This window comes from Trichechus manatus, unplaced genomic scaffold, assembly GCF_000243295.1.
Source record: "Trichechus manatus latirostris isolate Lorelei unplaced genomic scaffold, TriManLat1.0 scaffold00030, whole genome shotgun sequence".
Lineage (NCBI taxonomy): Eukaryota > Metazoa > Chordata > Mammalia > Sirenia > Trichechidae > Trichechus > Trichechus manatus.
Genome location: NW_004443966.1, coordinates 19,694,148 through 19,712,787, shown reverse-complemented (window position 1 = coordinate 19,712,787; position 18,640 = coordinate 19,694,148). Strand labels below are relative to the sequence as shown.

Sequence of the window (18,640 nt, the reverse complement as noted above, 5' to 3'; positions counted from 1 at the left end):
TTTGAGAGGTCTACATCAAAACCAGGTGTCCTGGACGAAGGGAACCCCAGACGGAAGAAATGACTGGATTGCAATCCAGGAATGAAGGTGCATGGAGGCACACTATGGGGAGAGGAGTCCCAGTAGGGTTAGGTGGGGCTGGGGAGTGGTGACTGACAGGGCCTGGGCAGCAGGGAGCATCTGTGGCTCCCTCCCCTCCCCCTGCATCCCTCCACTCCCTCCTCCATTCCCAGGGTGCTCCTTTCTCCAGAAAATGCTCAATTTCCTATGAAGTCAAAGTAGGCTCTGGAGGGAATCAGAAGCAAATTGTTTCATGGGCTCTGGGGGATGTGTGGCAAGACCAGACACAAACAAACATATTCCGGAAATCAGGTGATGCTGAGGGGCTCACAGGCCGGGGGACAATGGTGACAGCCAAGGGAGGCAGTTAAGTTAATCACGTGACCACTACACAACCCCTGTCACATCACCAGGCTGATGTTACACCCCAGGCTGTGCTGCTGATCAGTCCCTGACGACAGGTCCAGGAGGTACCCACCTTGTGACCACAATATCGTTGCTACCCAAGTGCATTCTATTGCTATCCAAGTATCTTCTCCGTAAGCCTGCTTATGACTATGCTCTGTGATTGCATTCCCCTGCTATACAGGGATGTGTGGTATCACTATATGGCTTGGGTCTATTGCTATGCAACTATACTTCGCTGCTCCGTGACTGAATCTAATGCTTGTCATTGTGCCTCTTGGTTGCATGAGTTTGCCCATTGCTCTGTAATTGCCCATTGCTATGTGATTTTGCTTGGTTGCTATGTAACAGTAATCGGTGGCTACATGGCTACCTGCAATTGTCACAGAGCTGTACACTGTTGCTACGCACCTATGTTCTATTGATTGTAACTGGACTCTGGTGGCACATGAATGTGTTTGTCTGGATCTTGCCCTGATCCTGGCCATGCTGCGGCCAATGGGCAGGAACTGGAACTGCGGGCTGGGTCTCCACAGCTGAACTAGGGCAAAGTGTCAGAGGTGGGAATAGCCAGCATTGTCAACCTGAGCCCAGTGAGAGAGAGAGAGAAACAGAGAGAGAGAGAGAGAGAGAGAGGAGTGGTGAGTTAGAGGAATGAAGGACAAGGGTGGAGGGTAAAGAGGATAGAATCAAGAGTCAGGAAAACTAGGAGGGAACAGGGAGGGCCTGGAAAAAGCTGAGATGGGAAGAGGGGCAGACTACCGCCCTGAATGCTATGTGAGTATCTGAGGGGCCCGATGGTAGCAGACTGGCTGAAGGGTCCAGAGCTGGGTGGGCAGGCTTCTGTAGCCATGTGGTATTTCTCCTTGGCTCTATGAATAGCAGATGGGATAGCAGATCAGGGAAGCTTGAACAGATGTTGTCCCACCGCTGGGCCTCCTCATTGCTACCTTTTGTAAAATGAGGGGATTGGACAGATTAGCTCTAAGTTTCCTTCTGATGCTCTTGCTGTCCAGCCGTGGGTTCTACTACAGGATCCAGCAAGCATTTACCAAAGTCTATGTTGGGCCAGGCCTAGGCTGGGTCCTGGAGCCCAGAGGTGAGGAAGGCAGTATGCACTTTAGTTCAAGGGCTGAATGACGGTGGCTGAGTGGACCTAACCCATTAGCAAATCAGGGCTAGCAGCCAGTCAGTGTGGCCTTGCCAGGTGTCATCAAGGGGAGGGGGGAGTAAAGGGACCATGGAGCCTTCTCGATGGGCACAAAGACCATTGATGGGACTGATGGTGATGTCCAGGGTGGGTGTGCTTGGGTTGGTTCTGGATACAGACCCAATGGACCCAACTCATGACTTCTTTGACAGACTGTGGCTATAGGGCTGCCCTGAGTCCCTTGGTTATCACTTAGATGAAAGGTCTTCCAGAATCCTGTCTTAGTGACCTTGGGACACATATTTCTCTTCTTTCTTTCTGTCACTTACAATGCCTACACTCTCTTGCTGAAAAACAATTCCTCCTAATGGCTAACCTTGACTTCTCAAGCTGCAGTTTAGTCCCATTTCTTTTGGCTTAATCCTTAAGATCAAGACTAACTGGTCTACTACCCATGTAATTATATGGGTATAGTATTATACTCATATAATATTTTAGTATTTCAGATTAAATATTATTGTAATATTTCAGATATTTTAAAAATATTGTTTTAAATCCCCACATATCAGATTCCTCTTATATTTAAAGACCCTTTTCCTCCTCAGCCCTGTTTTTCTCCTTCTCTCCTCTATCATCATCATCATCATAGAATTTTAGAAGCAGAATGAAGACTGTGACCCAACCAATTCCCCTTTCTATGTCTTACCTCCCCCAAACAAGTCTACAGTATTAAGTACCTGTGTCTAATGTCTCTCAAATCATCCACACCCTCAGAACTGTGGACCTCAACTTAGACCTTGGATTTTTTGTCCAGCAGATATCTTCACCAAACCCAAACCAGGGAGCCCGTGCCATGTACGGTACCAGAGGTAGGGGCCCGATACTACTTCCTCTTTGGTCCTGCTGGTGTCTAGCACCCAGGTGGCTGAGACCAGAGGCTTGTCCAGCCAGGCAGCATAATGGGCCCTGCTCCCAGAGGTGGTGTGATACAGGGGCCGAGTTCTGCAACCTGGGTGAGGTGGAGCTTAACTGGATGAGGGATGAGGCTTGGCTGAGTTGTGCGTCCCCACGAGGTCAAGCTGGAGGGGTGAGGGAAGATGAGGCTGCTCTCTGCAGGGCTGTGACCAGGAAGGAGATGTATTCACCTTTCTCCTTCCTTCTTGTCTGCATTTCCCCTTTGATGACACCTTCCCTCTTTCCTCCTTCCCTGGCCTTTTAACCTCCCCCTTTCCTCTCTTTCACTACCTCTGTTTAGAGGCACAAGAAGGAGGAGTCACAGGACCAACCTCTTGGGAGCAGCAGGCATTGGTTTATTCATGCTGCCAAAAGTCTCCAAAGACAAGATCTTGATTTTCAACCCATTTGATGGCTGAGCTGGAAGGCTGAGCCCAAGAGCTGCTTTCCCAAAAGGCAGAGGTGAGAGGAGGCAGTTGCAGAAGATGGCCAGTAAGTGTCATAGTGCTTGATCTGACTGGGAGAGCCCTGCACCAGGGTGGGCAGGGGAGAGCCCCTTGTGGGAGCATCTTGGTCATACCCAGCAGACAGTAACCCTTCCTATTCATCTGATGCAACATATTCCAGAAAGGTGCAGAAGTGCCAGGGGAAAATGGGGAGGCTGTCAGTAGAGGGGGGCAGGTCCTCAAAGGAGGATGCCCAGGGCTTCCCTAGTAGCCGGTAGTCTTGGCTGGGGCCTTTTCTCAGGATTTTCTGGAGCAGCTTTCCCCATGGGGTCCGCTGTGGAAGAAGGGAGGAAGCCACACATGAATTCATCCGTGGTCTTTGAGACAAGACCTCAATTGGAGACTTTGACTAGACTGCCTCTTTGTGGCCTATTCTTTAGGTCTTTGAATCAGGTACTGACCCCTCACTAAAGACACCGTCTTGGCTACCATGTCACCTTCACTAACCCTTCTCAAGCATCTGGTCTACTTGACAGCAGGAAGCTACCTAGCTTCCACGGTCAAGGACACAGACTCTGTGACCAAAGATGGTGTCCTGTTTTCTTTGAGACCTGATCTCCCCTTTTAGAAGTAAAAAATAATCTCTCAGGGGGCCTCTCATTACCTGATGAACGTACCCCTAAGGACGTTCTGAGTTAATGACTTCTTGAGGAAGTGGAATCCTGTCTTACAAGGGTTGGAGGGGTTTGTTTTGAAAGAAATCTTATGGGGGTTTCATTCATAAAGTGAAGAAGCTCTGAAAAATGAAGAATCCACAACTTCCACCAGCTGATCGTTGGTGTCACTCACATACAGAGTGTGTCTAAGGGGGAGGGTGACTTGCCACCTGTGGAATGAGCCAGGCCCACAGGTGGCAGGGAAGCGCCCTCCCCATGGCTCTTATCAGTGCTCTGGTCCCCCCTGCCCTGGGGAGACACACTTACCTTTTCATTGGACATCTCTGGCTCTGCTTCCTGAAGGATGGATGTGCTGGAGTCCACTGTGGAGCTCTCCGAGGACTTTGACCAGGATTCACGGATGCTACCTAGATTCTCATCCAGGATCTTGGGATCCAGGATGGGTAGAGCCTTGCTGTTGTTTGATGTCAGGAAGTCTTCTGGCCTCTGGGAAGAGAAGGTGCAGATCGTTTCTCTGCATCACGCTCACACGCTCTCCTATAAGCGCACCTTCTACACCCCCAAGCCTCTCCTCCCCATGGCTCAGAAGATCTTGCACAATCTGGCCCCTGCCTACATCCTATCATCCGCCCCCTTGCTCACTGGGCGCCAATCACACTGTTCTCTCCTTGCTGTCCCTCCAACAATCCCAGCTCTTTCCTGACTCAGGGCCTTTGCACTGGCTGTTCTGTCTGGAGGGATCCCTGGACCTTTATGTGCTCAGATGTGATCTTCTCAGACAGGCCCTACCCTGTGAGATAGAGGCCTCTGCTGTCCAAAGTAACCACACCTCCAAAATACTCTCGTTCCCATTATCCCATTTCATTGTGTTCACAATACTTACCTACCGGAGAATTAATTTTGAAAAAGTACGTTTACTTGTTTCCTATCTGACTCCCTACCCCAGTGTCTACACTAGAATGTGAGTTCCATCTAAGCAGGGACCTTGTTTGTCCTAGTGCTTGCCTCATTGTAGGTGATCAATACATTTATTGAAAAAACAAAAACTATGTCACTGTGATCCCCGCCCCCCCCCCCAGTGCAGTAACAGCTTCTAAAATGCCCGCACTCTTTGTTGTGTATACTTACTTTCCATTTTATCTCCTTTGTCATCCTCCAAGCTTAGCACCCATTAAGCAAGTCTCTTCCCTCCATATACTCGGTGGGCCTCTTTCTTCTTCCATGTGCTTTTTCCTATTCTTCTCCTTCCTTGTCATGACAATTGCGCTCGTCTCTGCTTGTCTAGAATCTGACCCCACTCAAATACTAGCCTCTCCAGGAAGTCTTGATGCCTCCGGCCCATGCTTGCAGCTTTTCTGGATTCTCAGAGCCCAGTAGTTGGCTATCTGTGCTCTCTAATCCCAGGCTTGCTTGCCGTTTTTGTGTTTCTAACCAAACTCAAAGTTCTTTGCACTCAGAGGCATGTCCTATGCTTCTCTTGGGGAGCAGTTATTTTAAAACTCTGAAATCTGTGGTTGGCCCTAAAATATGCCCATTTTTCTTTTTTTTAAATTTTATTAATTTTGTTGTTGAGAATACACACAGCAAAACATATAGCAATTCAACAATTTCTACTTATACAATTCAGTGACATTGATTATATTCTTCGAGTTGTACAACCATTATCAGTTCCGTTTTCTGGGTTGTTCTTCGTTAACATTAACTCATGGCCCTCTAAGTTCCCTATCTAATCTTTTGAGTTGTTGTTGTCAGCTTAAGCCCATATAGATAGATCTTGACAAAGCCCAATGGCCAAGGCAACAGACAACAACAAACAACCAAACCCGTTGTCGTCCAGTTGATTCCAACTCATAGGGACCCTACAGGACAGAGTAGAACTGCCTCATAGGGTTTCCAAGGAGCAGCAGCTGGTGGACTTGAACTGCCTATCTTTTGGTTAGCAGGCAAGCTCTTAACCACTGCACCACCAGGGCTCCAACAGTCTTTACTAGTGAAGCTAAGCTAGTGTTTGGTTTTAAGAAAACTTCAAGGGATATTTTAGGTTTAAGGTTTAAAGATTCTCTCAAGGCAAGAGTTTCAGGGGTTCATCCAGCCTCCATGGCTCCAGAAAGTCTAAAGTCCATGAGAATTTGAATTCTGTTCTGCATTCCCCCCCCTTTTTTTATTTTATTTTGTTTTAGGTGAGAGTTTACAGCACAAATTAATTTCTCTTTCAAAAATTTATACACAAATTGTTTTGTAACATTTATTGCAATCCCTGAAATGTGTCAGCTCTCTCCTCCTTTCCCTTTATACCCCAGATTCCCATGTCCATTCATCCAGGTTTCCTGTCCCTTCCTGTCTTCTCAACTTTGCTTTTGGGCAGGTGCTGCCCATTTACTCTCGTATACTTGATTGAACCAAGAAGCATGTTCCTCACGTGTGTGATTGTTTTATAGGCCTGTCTAATCTTTAGTTGAAAGGTGGACTTTGGGAGTGGTGGCTTTAGTTCTGAGTCAGCATGGTGTCTGGGGGCTATAGTCTCGGGGGTTCCTCCAGTCTCTGTCAGACCAGTAATTCTGACCTTTTTTTGTGAATTTCAATTTTGTTTTACATTTTTCTCCCGCTCTGTCCGGAATCCTCTACTGTGATCCCTGTCAGAGAAGTTGGTGGTGGTAGCCGGGCACCATCTAGTTCTTCTGGGCTCAGGCTGGTGGAGGCTGTGGTTCATGTGGTCCATTACTCCTTTGGAATGATATTTTCCTTGTGTCTTTGGTTTTCTTCATTCTCCTTTGCTCCGAACATGATGAAACCAATAGATGTATTTCAGATGGCCACTCAGAAGCTTTTAAGACCCCAGACACTACTCATCAAGGTAGGATGTAGAACATTTTCTTTATGAACTATGTTATGCCAATAGACCTAGATGTCCCCCAAGACCAGCCCTCAGCCCTAGTAACTTGGTCCCTCAAGGTGTTTGGATGTGTCTAGGAAGCTTCCCTGACTTTGCTTTGGTCAAATTGTACTGACTCCCCTATATTGTGTGTTGTCTTTCCTTTAACCAAAGTTAACACTTGTCTATTATATAGTGATTTCCCCTCTCCACCCCTCCCCTCCCTTGTAACCATCAAAGATTGTTTTTTTTTCTGTGTGTAAACCTTTTCTTGCATTTTTATAATACTGGTTTCATACAATATTTGTCTTTTTGTGATTGATTTATTTCACTCAGCATAATGCCTTCCAGATTCATCCATGTTGTGAGATGTTTAAAGATTTCATCATTGTTCTTAATCATTGCGTAGTATTCCATCGTGTGTATGTACCATAATTTGTTTACCCATTCATCTGTTGATGGGCTCTTAGGTTGTTTCCATCTTTTTGCCATTGTGAATAAGGCTGCAGTGAACATGGGCATGCATATGTCTATTCACGTGACAGCTCTTATTTCTCTTGAACATATTCCTACGAATGGGATTGCTAGGTCCTGTGGTGTTTCTATTTCTAGCTTTTTAAGGAGGTGTCATATAATTTTCCATAGTGGTTATACCAGTTTACATTCTCATCAGCAGTGCATAAGAGTTCCAGTCTCCCCACAACCTCTCCAACACTTGTTATTTTCTGTTTTTTTTTTTTTGATTTGTGCCAGTAATGTCGGGGTGAGATGGTACCTCACTGTAGTTTTGATTAGCATTTCTTTAATGGCTAATGATCACAAGCATTTCTTCATGTGTCTGTTAGCTACCTGAATGCCTTCTTTGGTGAAGTGTCTGTTCATATTGTTTGCCCATTTTTAAACTGGATTATTTGCCTTTTTGTTATTGAGGTGTTGAAGTATTCTACAGATTTTAGAGATTAAACCTTTGTTTGATACGTGGTAGCCAATTTTTTTTCCCCGTCTGTAGGTTCTCTTTTTACTCGTTTGGTGAAGTCTTTTGATGAGCATAACTGTTTAATTTTTAGGCACTCCCAGCTGACTAGTTTATCTTTTGGTGCTTGTGCATTGTTAGATATGGTTTGTGTTGAATTTATGCCACGTATTGGGGCATTGTCCTATACAATATTGTCCCTATTTTTTCTACCAAGATCTTTACTGTTTTAGATTTTATATTTACATCTTAGATCCATTTCAAGTTAATTATGCATTTTCCCCCTTTTGATCAGGACTCTTCTATAAAATCTTTGATCAAAATATTCAGTAATGGTAGCCAAGCACCATCCAGTTCTTCTGGTCTCATAGCAAAGGAGGCAAATATGCCAAATTTTTAAAGATCATACAGTTTCAGAGTTTGTAGGGACCTCAAGGGTGCCCACTTCCATCCTGTATCAGATGTTGGAATCCCCACCTGCCACACAGCAGACAAATTATCCTGCCATTTAGAATGTTGTGCTGGACGCAAACAGAGCAATGGGCACAGTGCCAACCAGGACAGATGTTCTCAGGGTTAGAGGCGCCCAATGCCTGACCCTAAACAAACAGAGTGACACAGTGAGTGCCACTGGGCCTCTCTTTAAATGAATACTCTATATGAAAATGCACACATATGAGCCAGATGAATTGGGGCAATACCCTTCCACTTTGCCACGGGGGTTCATTAATTAAATAATAAATTCTTTATGCCTGTTTAAAATTTTGTTTACAGAAATTCACTACCATGACGCTTTTTTAGGCTTGTGTCAGTAGAGTAAGGGATAGTCATCTGAGTACACAGAGGCATCCAGTCCAGTCTGGGCCTCATTTTCCTCTCTGTCAAATGGGTACAAGGATAGATAGTTCCAAAGAGAATGCAGCTGTAAAAAGACTCTTGGGATGGGAAGAGGAAGCACTGGGTGACCCTGGGGCTGGACTTTGGAGACCACCTATTGCATTTCATAACCAAGACTCTTGGCCTGTTCTGTCCCCAGGCATCAGGCCTGGTTGTCTCTCCCTTCTGCTCCTTTCCATAGCTATGGTTCAGGGAAGGCAGGATTCACTCGAAGGCTCCCTACTGAAATGAAGCCTTCTGTCCCACGAATACCTCTGGCACCTCTGTGTTATATTGAAGTCAGAGTGTTGGGAAAAAGCACCATGTCTCTTGTCTCCTGCTTGAAACAGCTGAACACCAGGTTGGCTGCAGAGGGAGAGCTACAGAATGCATATTGGATGGATGGATGGATGCAGGAGAGGAATGAAGGAAAGAGTGAATAACTATTTTACTCATCCAGGGCAAAGACCAACTCCCCATTGCCCAGGGCTGGGGTGAGATGCTGATTCAGGACCCATAATGACATTTCTCCTCATTTCCAGGCAGAAAGCCAATCTTGATGCCGTGGGTTTCATAGACTGCCATCTAATCCAGTTAGGAGAGGAAGTAGAAGTAATGAAATCAAGGGAGAGGTCTCAGAGGTCCCCTCATCAGTTCTAAAAGCAGGGACCAGAGGCGCCTTGCTAAGGGCGTCCCCTCCCCCGCAGCCTGTCTCCCTGACCTCCACCCTGTGTGGCCCCACCCCCAGCTGAGGAACTCAACTCAGTGACCCAGAGCTGACATTCACTGAGCCCTTTTTTGGGGTTGAGCACCCACTAGAAACTTTGAGGTGTATTCTGAAATTTACTATGTAAATTCATTTAATTTTATGCTAAAATAAAAATGAGACAGATCCTAGTCCAGCACAGTGCCTTCACCCTGTCAGTCTCTGCTGGGCAGGGGGGTATTCCAACAAGCAGGGAAGGGAAGACAGAGCATCTGTGGACTTGAAATCTATTCCACCATCCAACCTTCTCCTGACCCCCAGCCGCCAGACTCAGTGGTTCTGCCCTGCTCTGCCCACACCCATGGCTGGCCCTGCTGCCCTGGCTACTCCATGCCTACTGTCCCTTTTGTATGTCTCCTGCCCACATTTCTAATCCCCTGCCCCGACTTAACCCTTTTGTGCCCAGTGGTACATATAGCGACTATGAAATTTTTCCATCTCTGGGGTTTATTGAGAAGCTGCTGTACCACTGACAGTGCAAGGCAGGGGCCTTTATGACTATTTGAAGCTGAAGAAATGGGCATGTGCTGCAAATTACTGTTTTTACAGGGTATTGTATGAGATGTCTGAATTTTTGGTAGGAAAAATAGAAATTTTGAAAATTTTTATTTGTTACACATATGTACCAATAGACCCTGGTGGGGACTCTGGGGGTATAATTAGTGGCAGTTTATATGTTCCACTAAACACTTAGGGTAGGCTTGGAGGGAGCAAGAAAAAAACAATCCATACTACCTCCAAAAATTCAGACATACTCAACGATTCAGCATGCTTCCATTAATGAAAACACATGATATTAACAAAAAATTCAAAGCAGAAAATAATTGAGTCACCAAAGTGTTAAATTTGCCAGGATCCATCCTGGCCTGGGGTTTTGAGGTGAGATGGGTGGGTGGCTTTTATAGAAAAATCTTCAGATCTCCAAACAGGGCAGGCCCTGCAGGGGAGGCCAGATGCAGTTGCTTTTGTCATGTGAGGTAAGAGGTACCAGGAGGACTGCAGTGCCTTCCACAGCGCTTAAATTCTCCCTAATGTTTCTTTCCTTTAGGGCCAGCATTGCCTCTCCTGACTCCTGGGCTTCAATCTGCACCATTTTGGGATGGAGACTGTGGAGCTTATCTGAGACAGTACAAAGAGAAGCCATGCTGCTAGAGGGGGCGGGTCAGGGTAGAGGATGGAGGAGGAAGCAATGCTAACATGGGAATGGGAAGAGAATGGGACCTTGGAGACTAACTGCTTGCTATTCAGGCCTGCTCTTCCCCTTTCCTCCAGTGGGGGTGAGGATGGCTGACCCACCCCACAATCCTGCTCATTTGCTTCTCTATTTAGCAGGACCTGGCCCTGTCTAGGATCTAGCCTGCTGGGGCAGCTTGTGGCTGACAAGTGGCCCCTCTCTCTGCAGCTCCATGGCTGCAGCATGTCCCACTTCATTAGGACTATAATTGGAGATGACTTTGAAAGCTCAAAGCAATGCACAGTCATGCACTGGCTCAGACTCAGTGCCCAGCCCACGGCTCCTCGCGCCCCTGCGGCTGCCCCACACCATATATGAGCACCATGGTGGGGAGAAGACACCCCCTCCTTACACCTCCCACCCCTCACTGTGGCCAGCAGAGGGTCTGTTGAGATGGACCGGACCAACGGCATCATGAGTGCCAAGCTTCTTGGGTCCCTTGTTCACTTCCCCACCCCTGACATCTTCTGTCTCCCTCCTACCCACTCCAACCCCTAGGTCCCTGATCATGCAAAATGCAGCAGTTCCAGTCTGCCCTAGCAATTACAAACCAGCCAGGCTGCAGCTGCTGTCCTTGGTGCTGAAAGCACCCGCCTTCCGGCCTGCCTGCCTCTCGCCCCGCCCTGAGCCCTCTCTTTGGAGCACACATGCTCTTAATTCAATTAGCTGGCCTTGAACCCTCCCCAGGGAGCCTGGAGCGGAAACTGACAAATTCTGTTTAACAAAGACATTTGTCCCCTGCCCCTCCGGCTTTGGGCTCTGCCGGCCTGTATCCCGCTCATTAGGTATCTAACTAAGTGCGTCCCAAGAAATCTGCTTCCAATCGCTAGTAATTCAGAAGGCCTGATGCAATTTTCTCCCTGATAAGGGTGTCTCGCCCGCTGGCAAGCGCTGTAATGAGCCCTGTGCAGTGGCTCCCCGATCAGTTACTGCTTTGTCATTTCCTGTGGCCACAGTTGTAGGTTCTTATCTCTTCTGCTGAAGGCGAGGCTTAGACAACAGGCCCCTCCAAGAGGGCTTGCTGTCTCCCCTGCATACTGCGAGCCTCATTTATGGTATCCCCACACGGTCCTGCAGCTGCGACGGGCTCTGAGGCTTGGAGCCTGTCTCCCAGCCAAGAATGGCTGTTGATCCTCACTGGGACCATGATTCACTTCTCAGAATATAGTGTCAGAGGGTTAATCCAAAAGCAAGTTGTGCAAGTTGTGGGGTCAGGGGAGGGGAGCCAGTGATAAGGATTTTTTAAAATCCTGGCAGGGATTTTAGTATTCAATAGAGCCCTGATGTCACTCAGTGGATGGGCTGTGGGCTCATTCTTGTTAGCCTGAAATCTGGTCTTTCTGCATTTAATCATTCCCCTTGGGTTCCCCCTACTTACATCTAGAGAGGTCTTTCTGACATATTGGTCAGATCATGTCCTACTGTTGCTCAAAGACCTTTCTCAGCTTCCCATCACTTTATGGAAAAGTCTAAACCTTATTTCCTGGCACCCAGGCCCTCCACAACCAAGGACCTGTCTAACTCTCCAGCCTCATTGCCCACTACCAGTTGCCATAAAGTCAACTTCGACCCATGGCGACCCCATGTGTGTCAGAGTAGAACTGTGCTCCATAGGGTTTTCACTGGCTAATTTTTTGGAAGTAGACCATCAGCCCTTTCTTCCAAGGCACCTCTAGATGGACTAGAACTGCCAACCTTTCAGCTAGCAACCATGCACATTCACCATTTGCATCACCCAGGGACTCCCCATTGTCCACTACAGCCCCCTATGCCCCATGTACTCCAGACACTCTCATGCCTCCATGTCTTTGCACATGGTTCCCTCTGCCTGGAGCATCCTTGCCCTGCCAACTTCCAAGCCACTCTTTGAGGCAAAGTGAGGTAAGTCACACCTCTCTGTGACTCTTCCCCTGACCTTTGTGTGCTCAATGCATCTGCCTCTACTAGGACTTCAGCAAGACAGGTGGTGATGACGTGCTAGGGGGGTTTACTGCATGGCACAGGGAAAGAATCTAATAAATGGTGATGGAATTTTTGCATGAATGATCCTGGCTGGGCCAGGGATACATCTGGCTTGGCTGAAGGGAAGTTTCGGCTAGGGCAGCCTGGCTTTGAGATGGGGAGAATCCTAAGAGCACGCCCCACCTTCCGAGAAGTTTGGTCTGGAAGGAAAGCAGAGCAGGGTAGAGCAGGGAGGGGAGGGCCTGGATTTCCACTTTCCTCAGCCATCCGTGCAGCCTGACTCAACACACTCCATCAATGGCTGGAGTCAAGGCTCACATTCTCAAGGTGACACACGGTCCTGCTATCGATGAGGTGTTGGGGGTGAGCCTATGGTGTGGCTCTTTGTCCAGCCCTGCCCACTCTGCTTTCAACCAGCCTGGGATCTCCCAGGTCGGGGAGTAATCCTTCACTTTCTCCATCTCCTCCACAGCCCCCAGTACAGGGAAGGGTACATCAGGGACTGTAGCAATTCTGGCTTATGGAGAGGTGATTGTCATTTCCTCTTTTCCTTACTCTCTGAAAAATTTCTGTGAGACCAAATGTGGTGCTACTGACGTTTATCTTCAGCATTTGACAAGGCCTCCCAATGTCCTTATGGATGTGAAGCTGGTGGAGCAGCTGTCGGGAAGGGCGGGCGCTGAGTGATGGATTAGCGGAGCTCCATCATTGCACATCTCCCAGGAGCCCTGTCCTCATCCTGATGGTTCAACATGTTTGTCAGCAACTTTGGTGAATGATACTAAGAGCTCCGTTTACTGAGTGTCTGCCAGACACGGTGCTAGGCATTTACACACACTTCCTCATTCCATTTTCACTAGGTTCCTGGCTGGTTGGGATTGCAACCCCCACTTACGGATGAGGAAGGTGAAGTTCAAGGTGGTTAAGATCAAGAGAAGATCCGGGATTCAAACCCAGTTCTCACGGTGCACACGCCCAGTGAACTTGCAGCACTGACGTGTCTTGACCACATCCACTGATGATCTAGAGTTTGGGGTGGGCGTGGAAAGGGGACTGTGAATACATTGCATGATATAATCAGGGTCCAGAATGATCTCAAGCCTAAAAGATGGGCTGAGACCAAGAAAGAGAAATATCACAGGGAAGAGAAACCTGTCTGAGTTCAAAATAGAGCTGCAGAGGTACAAGGTGAGGACGTGCTGGCTAACAGCTCATGTGCCAGAGACTGGGCTCCAAAGCTTAAATGGACCCACCCTGCCTTGGCAAGTAATAACAGACTTTGGCTGTACCAAAGGGGAGACAGTGCTTAGAGAAAGGGGATGATGGTCCTACTCTCCCTATCCAGCCATGCTCATCCAGCCCTACAGTTTTGGGGGACACTTTAAGAGAAGTCTTGTTAAGTGGAGGCAACCAAGAGGATGAGAAGAACAGAAGCCAAGTCTGACAAATCGCAGCCAGAGGAAAGAGTTGGTTCAAGCAGCAGATGACAAAAGAAGTTTGCAAACATCAGCAGTTGAATGGGAAGATCTCCAAATTGGGTTGGAAACCAGAGAAGGTGAGAAATAAAGCACCTGTGAGCTGGGGGAGGGACAGGTCTATTTCCTTTCTCTCCTGCCATCTGGTCTGGGAGAGTGGCTGACATAGGCCTGGGAACAGACTTCTCTGGGGCCTCAGGAAGGAAAAGGCAGGAAATTAGAGAGAGAGAGAAGGAAAAATTTACAAAGGGGCTGATCGAGGTTGAAGGGGGTTTCCTGGGAGGCCATGAGCTCCCTGTCATGAGAAGTGAGCAGGTAGAGTCTGCAGAACCCTCTGTGTGTGTTGCATGGGGTATCAAACCCCCTCTCTCTGAGGTAGGGGACAGGAGGAGCTGCATGATAACTAAGAGAATGTGGAGGGAGCAATATTTGCCTCCAAGGCATGGAGCACTGCTGGGAGGGATTTAGGCATTCTGAAAAGCAGATAGGGGTGGGATGGCTGAGGCCGCCCCCACACTGAGCACCTGGGACCCAAGGGCCAAGCTGGCCCTGGAAAAGCCCAGGCTCTCACCTCCACACCTGCCCCTGCTCCCAGCATCCTTTGAGTTGAATGGGAAGATCTCCAAATTGGGTTGGGAACCTGAGAAGGTGAGAAATAAGGCGCCTGTGAGCTGGGGGAGGGACAGGCCTACTACCTCTCTCTCCTGCCATCTGGTCTGGGAGAGTGAGAAGAGAGGAACAGTAAGGGGGCTTCGGGGGTGTAGAAGGGAAAACAGGTGAGGAAGTTGTGAGGTGACGGAGGGGAAAGAGTCTCTGTGAATCCATCATCATCCTTATAGTAGTGTTTTTAGAGCTGAAGCCCTGGGGGGTGACAGGGATAGAATCTTCCGGAGAACAGAACCAGCTGAGAACACTGCTATTCTATCCTGGACAATGGGCCTTCCAGGCAGGTATGCTGGGTGAGAAAATGGAGGCCAGGTCTGTGTTGGGTTTCTCTGAGGACCAAGACACTGTGGTTATGTGTGGCTTTCAGAAAATCCATAAAAATTCATTAAAAGCCAGCATAGTTCTGCCTGTTCCCTGCACTCCCCTCCACATTTGCTAAACAGCCACTCGTCCCTACTCTGGGCTGGTCTCCAGAGACAGCTTTGTAACTGGTCTGAAAAACAAACAAACACAAAAACTCCCACCAGGGCAGCCCTTTTTATGGCATCAAAGACTCTCCCCACCCTCTCCCTATGAAGGGACTGTGGGAGGTGCCACTGCCCCTCCCCTCACATGTACCCTCCCTGTGAAAAGTCTAAAGAAGCCAGGTTTCAAGGTTTCAGTCCTCCCAGCATCTCTTGGACTGTGGGCTGAGGAGGGGGTTGTCACCCATCTGAGGGGCTCTACTCTGCCTGGTGCCCTGGCAGCCACCTGGGCAAGACACTGGATCCCAAACCCAACCCCAAGAGGTGAAATGTTGCCAAACACCCAGTTGACTGCATGAACTTGCCCCATCCCATAGGGAGGTGCATTTCCAGGCAGGGAGGCAGGAACCAACACTGCATGAGCACCTACTGTATGCCTACCAGTTTCTCAGTTCACATGGGTCAGCCCTCAGCCCAGGAAACCCGGGCAATGTGGGCCTCACTTCAAAGAGGCCATCTGCAAGCTGGAGGGCACCCGGGATGCTGCAAGATCTTGAAGCCAGTTCATTAAAAGAGCCAGGCTGCTTAGCCTGGGGAAGTGTAGACTCCCAGGGGACCAGACCACACTCTTCAAAGAGAAGAGGCTGAGATCAGAGGGGGAATAGGGGAGACCAAAGGTTTATGTGTGCATGTGCAGTAGCCATAGGCTCTTGGATTCTTAGAGCCTAATGGATCTCAAAGGCCATCCAGTCCAAGCCCCACTGAATGTGCAATAAAGGGACATTTTCTGTGCATTTACAGGCATCTATGTTTTTCTAGTTTTTATGTGTCTGTGTGTATCTATGTACATACTCATCTACATATAACTTCAGCTTAAGGCACATCACTCTACACAGCAAATGCCCATAGAGAAGTTTCACTGGAGGTAAAAGCTTAACCCAACACCAGCAGAACTACCTTCAAGCACAATATCCCAAGCCAAAAGACCACCCTCTCTTGTCATTTACCAAGACTGGTAGGTTTGGTTGGTTACACTGCCCTCAAGGGTGCTAGATGGCTGTCGGTGAGTGGATGTCTCTTCCATCAGCTCAGGAAGCTTGCTGGGTTTGCACTGCAGCCCCAGAGGGCAGAGCCAGTGAGCATGTGGCAGAGGGAGGGCCCCAGGAGGCAGGTTGGGCCCAATGTGGCATGAGCGCTTCTATCAGTTGTAGTCACCACGCCCTGGAATGGCTGCTTTTGAAGGCAGTGCGCTCCTGGTCATGGCAGAGCAGAAGGGGTGGCTGGGATGGCCACAAGTGATGAATGTTGCCAAGGAGATTTCCTCTTCAGGGCAGTCTCTGCCTATTTGGAAATTCCACAATGCTCTCGTTCCCAGAGCTCTTGGAACGTGTGAGGTGGAAGTACTGGGTGTGGGGAGACCCTGTTCACGAAAATGTCTGATTAACCAGGACAGCCTATGCCCAAGTCTCCTAGACATGGAGGTTAGGGGAAAGAGACAGTGTCCTCAAGCTGGGGCTGTGCCCAGGTAGGATATGGCCATTCATTTCTCCTGCAGAGTTTCCTCTCTGTAGCACCCCTGACCATGGGCAAGGAGAGCCCGAGATGGAGTTACAAACCACATGGATGAGGGCCATGAGAGGTCTCTATCACAAGCCCCACTGCAGCTGGAGTGTCCAAGGACTCTAAGACCTCCAAGCTTCAATCAGTGGCTCCCGGGAGATTTATGCAGTGTTTGCTGTAAATAGTGGAAGAACTGATGGCTCTAGTCCCAGCGGTCACATGACACAGGACAAACCACTTAGTTTACCTTGGTTTTGGTCTCCTTATCCATCAAATGGGGATTATAATCCCGACCTTACCACCTTCAGAGAGTTCTTTGGAGTTCTGAGAAGCAAATGGAATAATGTGCATGGAAGCATATTGGGAAGTAGAAAACTTCATACCAATGTGAGGAGTGATGAATTACGATGTGACTGGTGGTGATGGTGGAGTGGGGCTGAGGCTTCTCTGCAAAGTAAATCCTAAAGCTGTCCATCTCTCCCCATCTCCACTGCTACTGCCCTGGTTGAGCCACCTTCATCTCTTGCCTGGGCCCCAGTTGTAGCCCTCTCGGTTTCTGCTATGGCCTCTTATAATTCGTTATCCATAGGGCAGCCAGAGCGGTCTTCTTACAAAGTGTGTATCAGATCATGTCACTTCCTGGGTGAGATCTTTCCACAGCATTCCATCACGGGAAATAAACACTGAGCCCACGTGTCTGGTCCTATCTGCATCTCCAGCTTCCTTTTGTTCCCTTCTCTTGCTCGCTCTGTTTCTGAGACAGGGTAAGTTTGTCCTTTTCTGGCTGTTCTTTCTGTCTGGAACATTCTTTCCCTAGATCTTCCCGTGCCTGGCCTGGTTTCTTTTATTTAGGTCTCAAATTTCTCTCCTTTAGTGAGCCCTTTCCTGACCATCTGTGGCTGACTGTCGTTAGTTGCTGTCAAGTCATGCCGACCTTATGAGTAACAGAACAAAACATTGCTCAGTCCTGTGCCATCTTCATGATCATGGGTATGTTTTGAGTCCATTGTTGTGGCTACTGTGTCACTCCATCTCCTTGAGGATTTCCTTCATTTTCGCCGACCCTTTACTTATAGATGTCCCCAATTTAAGACAGGCCTCTTGCTTTGGGTTTTCCTCTTTTACCCTCCTACCAGCTGGAATGCAGAGATGAAGGTCAGGGACCTTCCACCACGAAGTTGCAGACCGCTCCTTACCTGTTGCCACTGAGTTGATTCTGACTCATAGTGACACTATAGGACAGAGTAGAACTGTCCCATAAGGTTTACAAGGCTGTAATCTTTATAGGAGCAGACTGCTGTATCTTTCTCGCATGGAGTGGCTGGTGGGTTCAAACTGCCAGCCTTTTGGGTAGTGCCACCAGGGCTCCTTTGACCACTCCTTAGGTAGAACACTAGATGGAAGGAACCTGGTCTCTCTGTTATGGCAGCTTGGCTTGTAACCTTACTAGGATATCACATCCAATCCAAATAGCCTCTCTAAGCGTTCCTATCACATCACCTTGTTTGGTTCTCATCATAGTACTTAGACTTATCTGCTTATGGATTTATTTGTTCATTGTCTGTTCCACACTCCCTGCTCTATGAATGCAAGCTAGATGGAGATAGGGCCTTTTTTGGTCCTGTTCAATGTAATATCTACACCCCAGAGCAGTGTACGCTATGTGATGGATGCTTAATAAATGTTTGCAGTGTTGCAGAGCCAATGATGGCATTAGTATAGTGAAGGGGGTGCTGAGGGAGTGGTGAGGAGGTGATGAACAGATGCCATCTCATCTGATCTGTTCATCAATTTTCAACACTCTCCTGCCCCGGTCCCCCTCCTTAGGAAGAAGGATGTCCAAAGGGCTTAGACACTAGTCGAGTGCCCAATGATGCTGAACTCAAGGCAGGTGGACTCCAAGGCTGTCAATCCCTTCCGCTCCCCATTGCAGCCCACGGGCAGCCAAAATTCGAATTCTGCCTTGTACAGTGCCTGGCACATAGTGGCTCCTTGTCAACTATCTGTGGAATCAAAGAATGAATGAATGGGTGCGCGCCTGCAAGAAGAGCCTTATGTCAAGTCCACCCATGTTAGCATTTCATACTCAGGCCCCCAAAT

The 18,640-nt window shown here is 48.3% G+C and overlaps 1 protein-coding gene across 1 annotated transcript in view; it reads right to left on the bottom strand.

Annotated features, from left to right (window-relative positions):
* CCDC33 (coiled-coil domain containing 33) overlaps positions 1-18,640 on the bottom strand; it is a 123,391-nt gene that overhangs the window by 37,981 nt on the left and 66,770 nt on the right. The window contains 1 exon segment of the mRNA XM_004374816.1: positions 3,999-4,178. Coding sequence (XP_004374873.1) covers positions 3,999-4,178 — 180 coding nt within the window.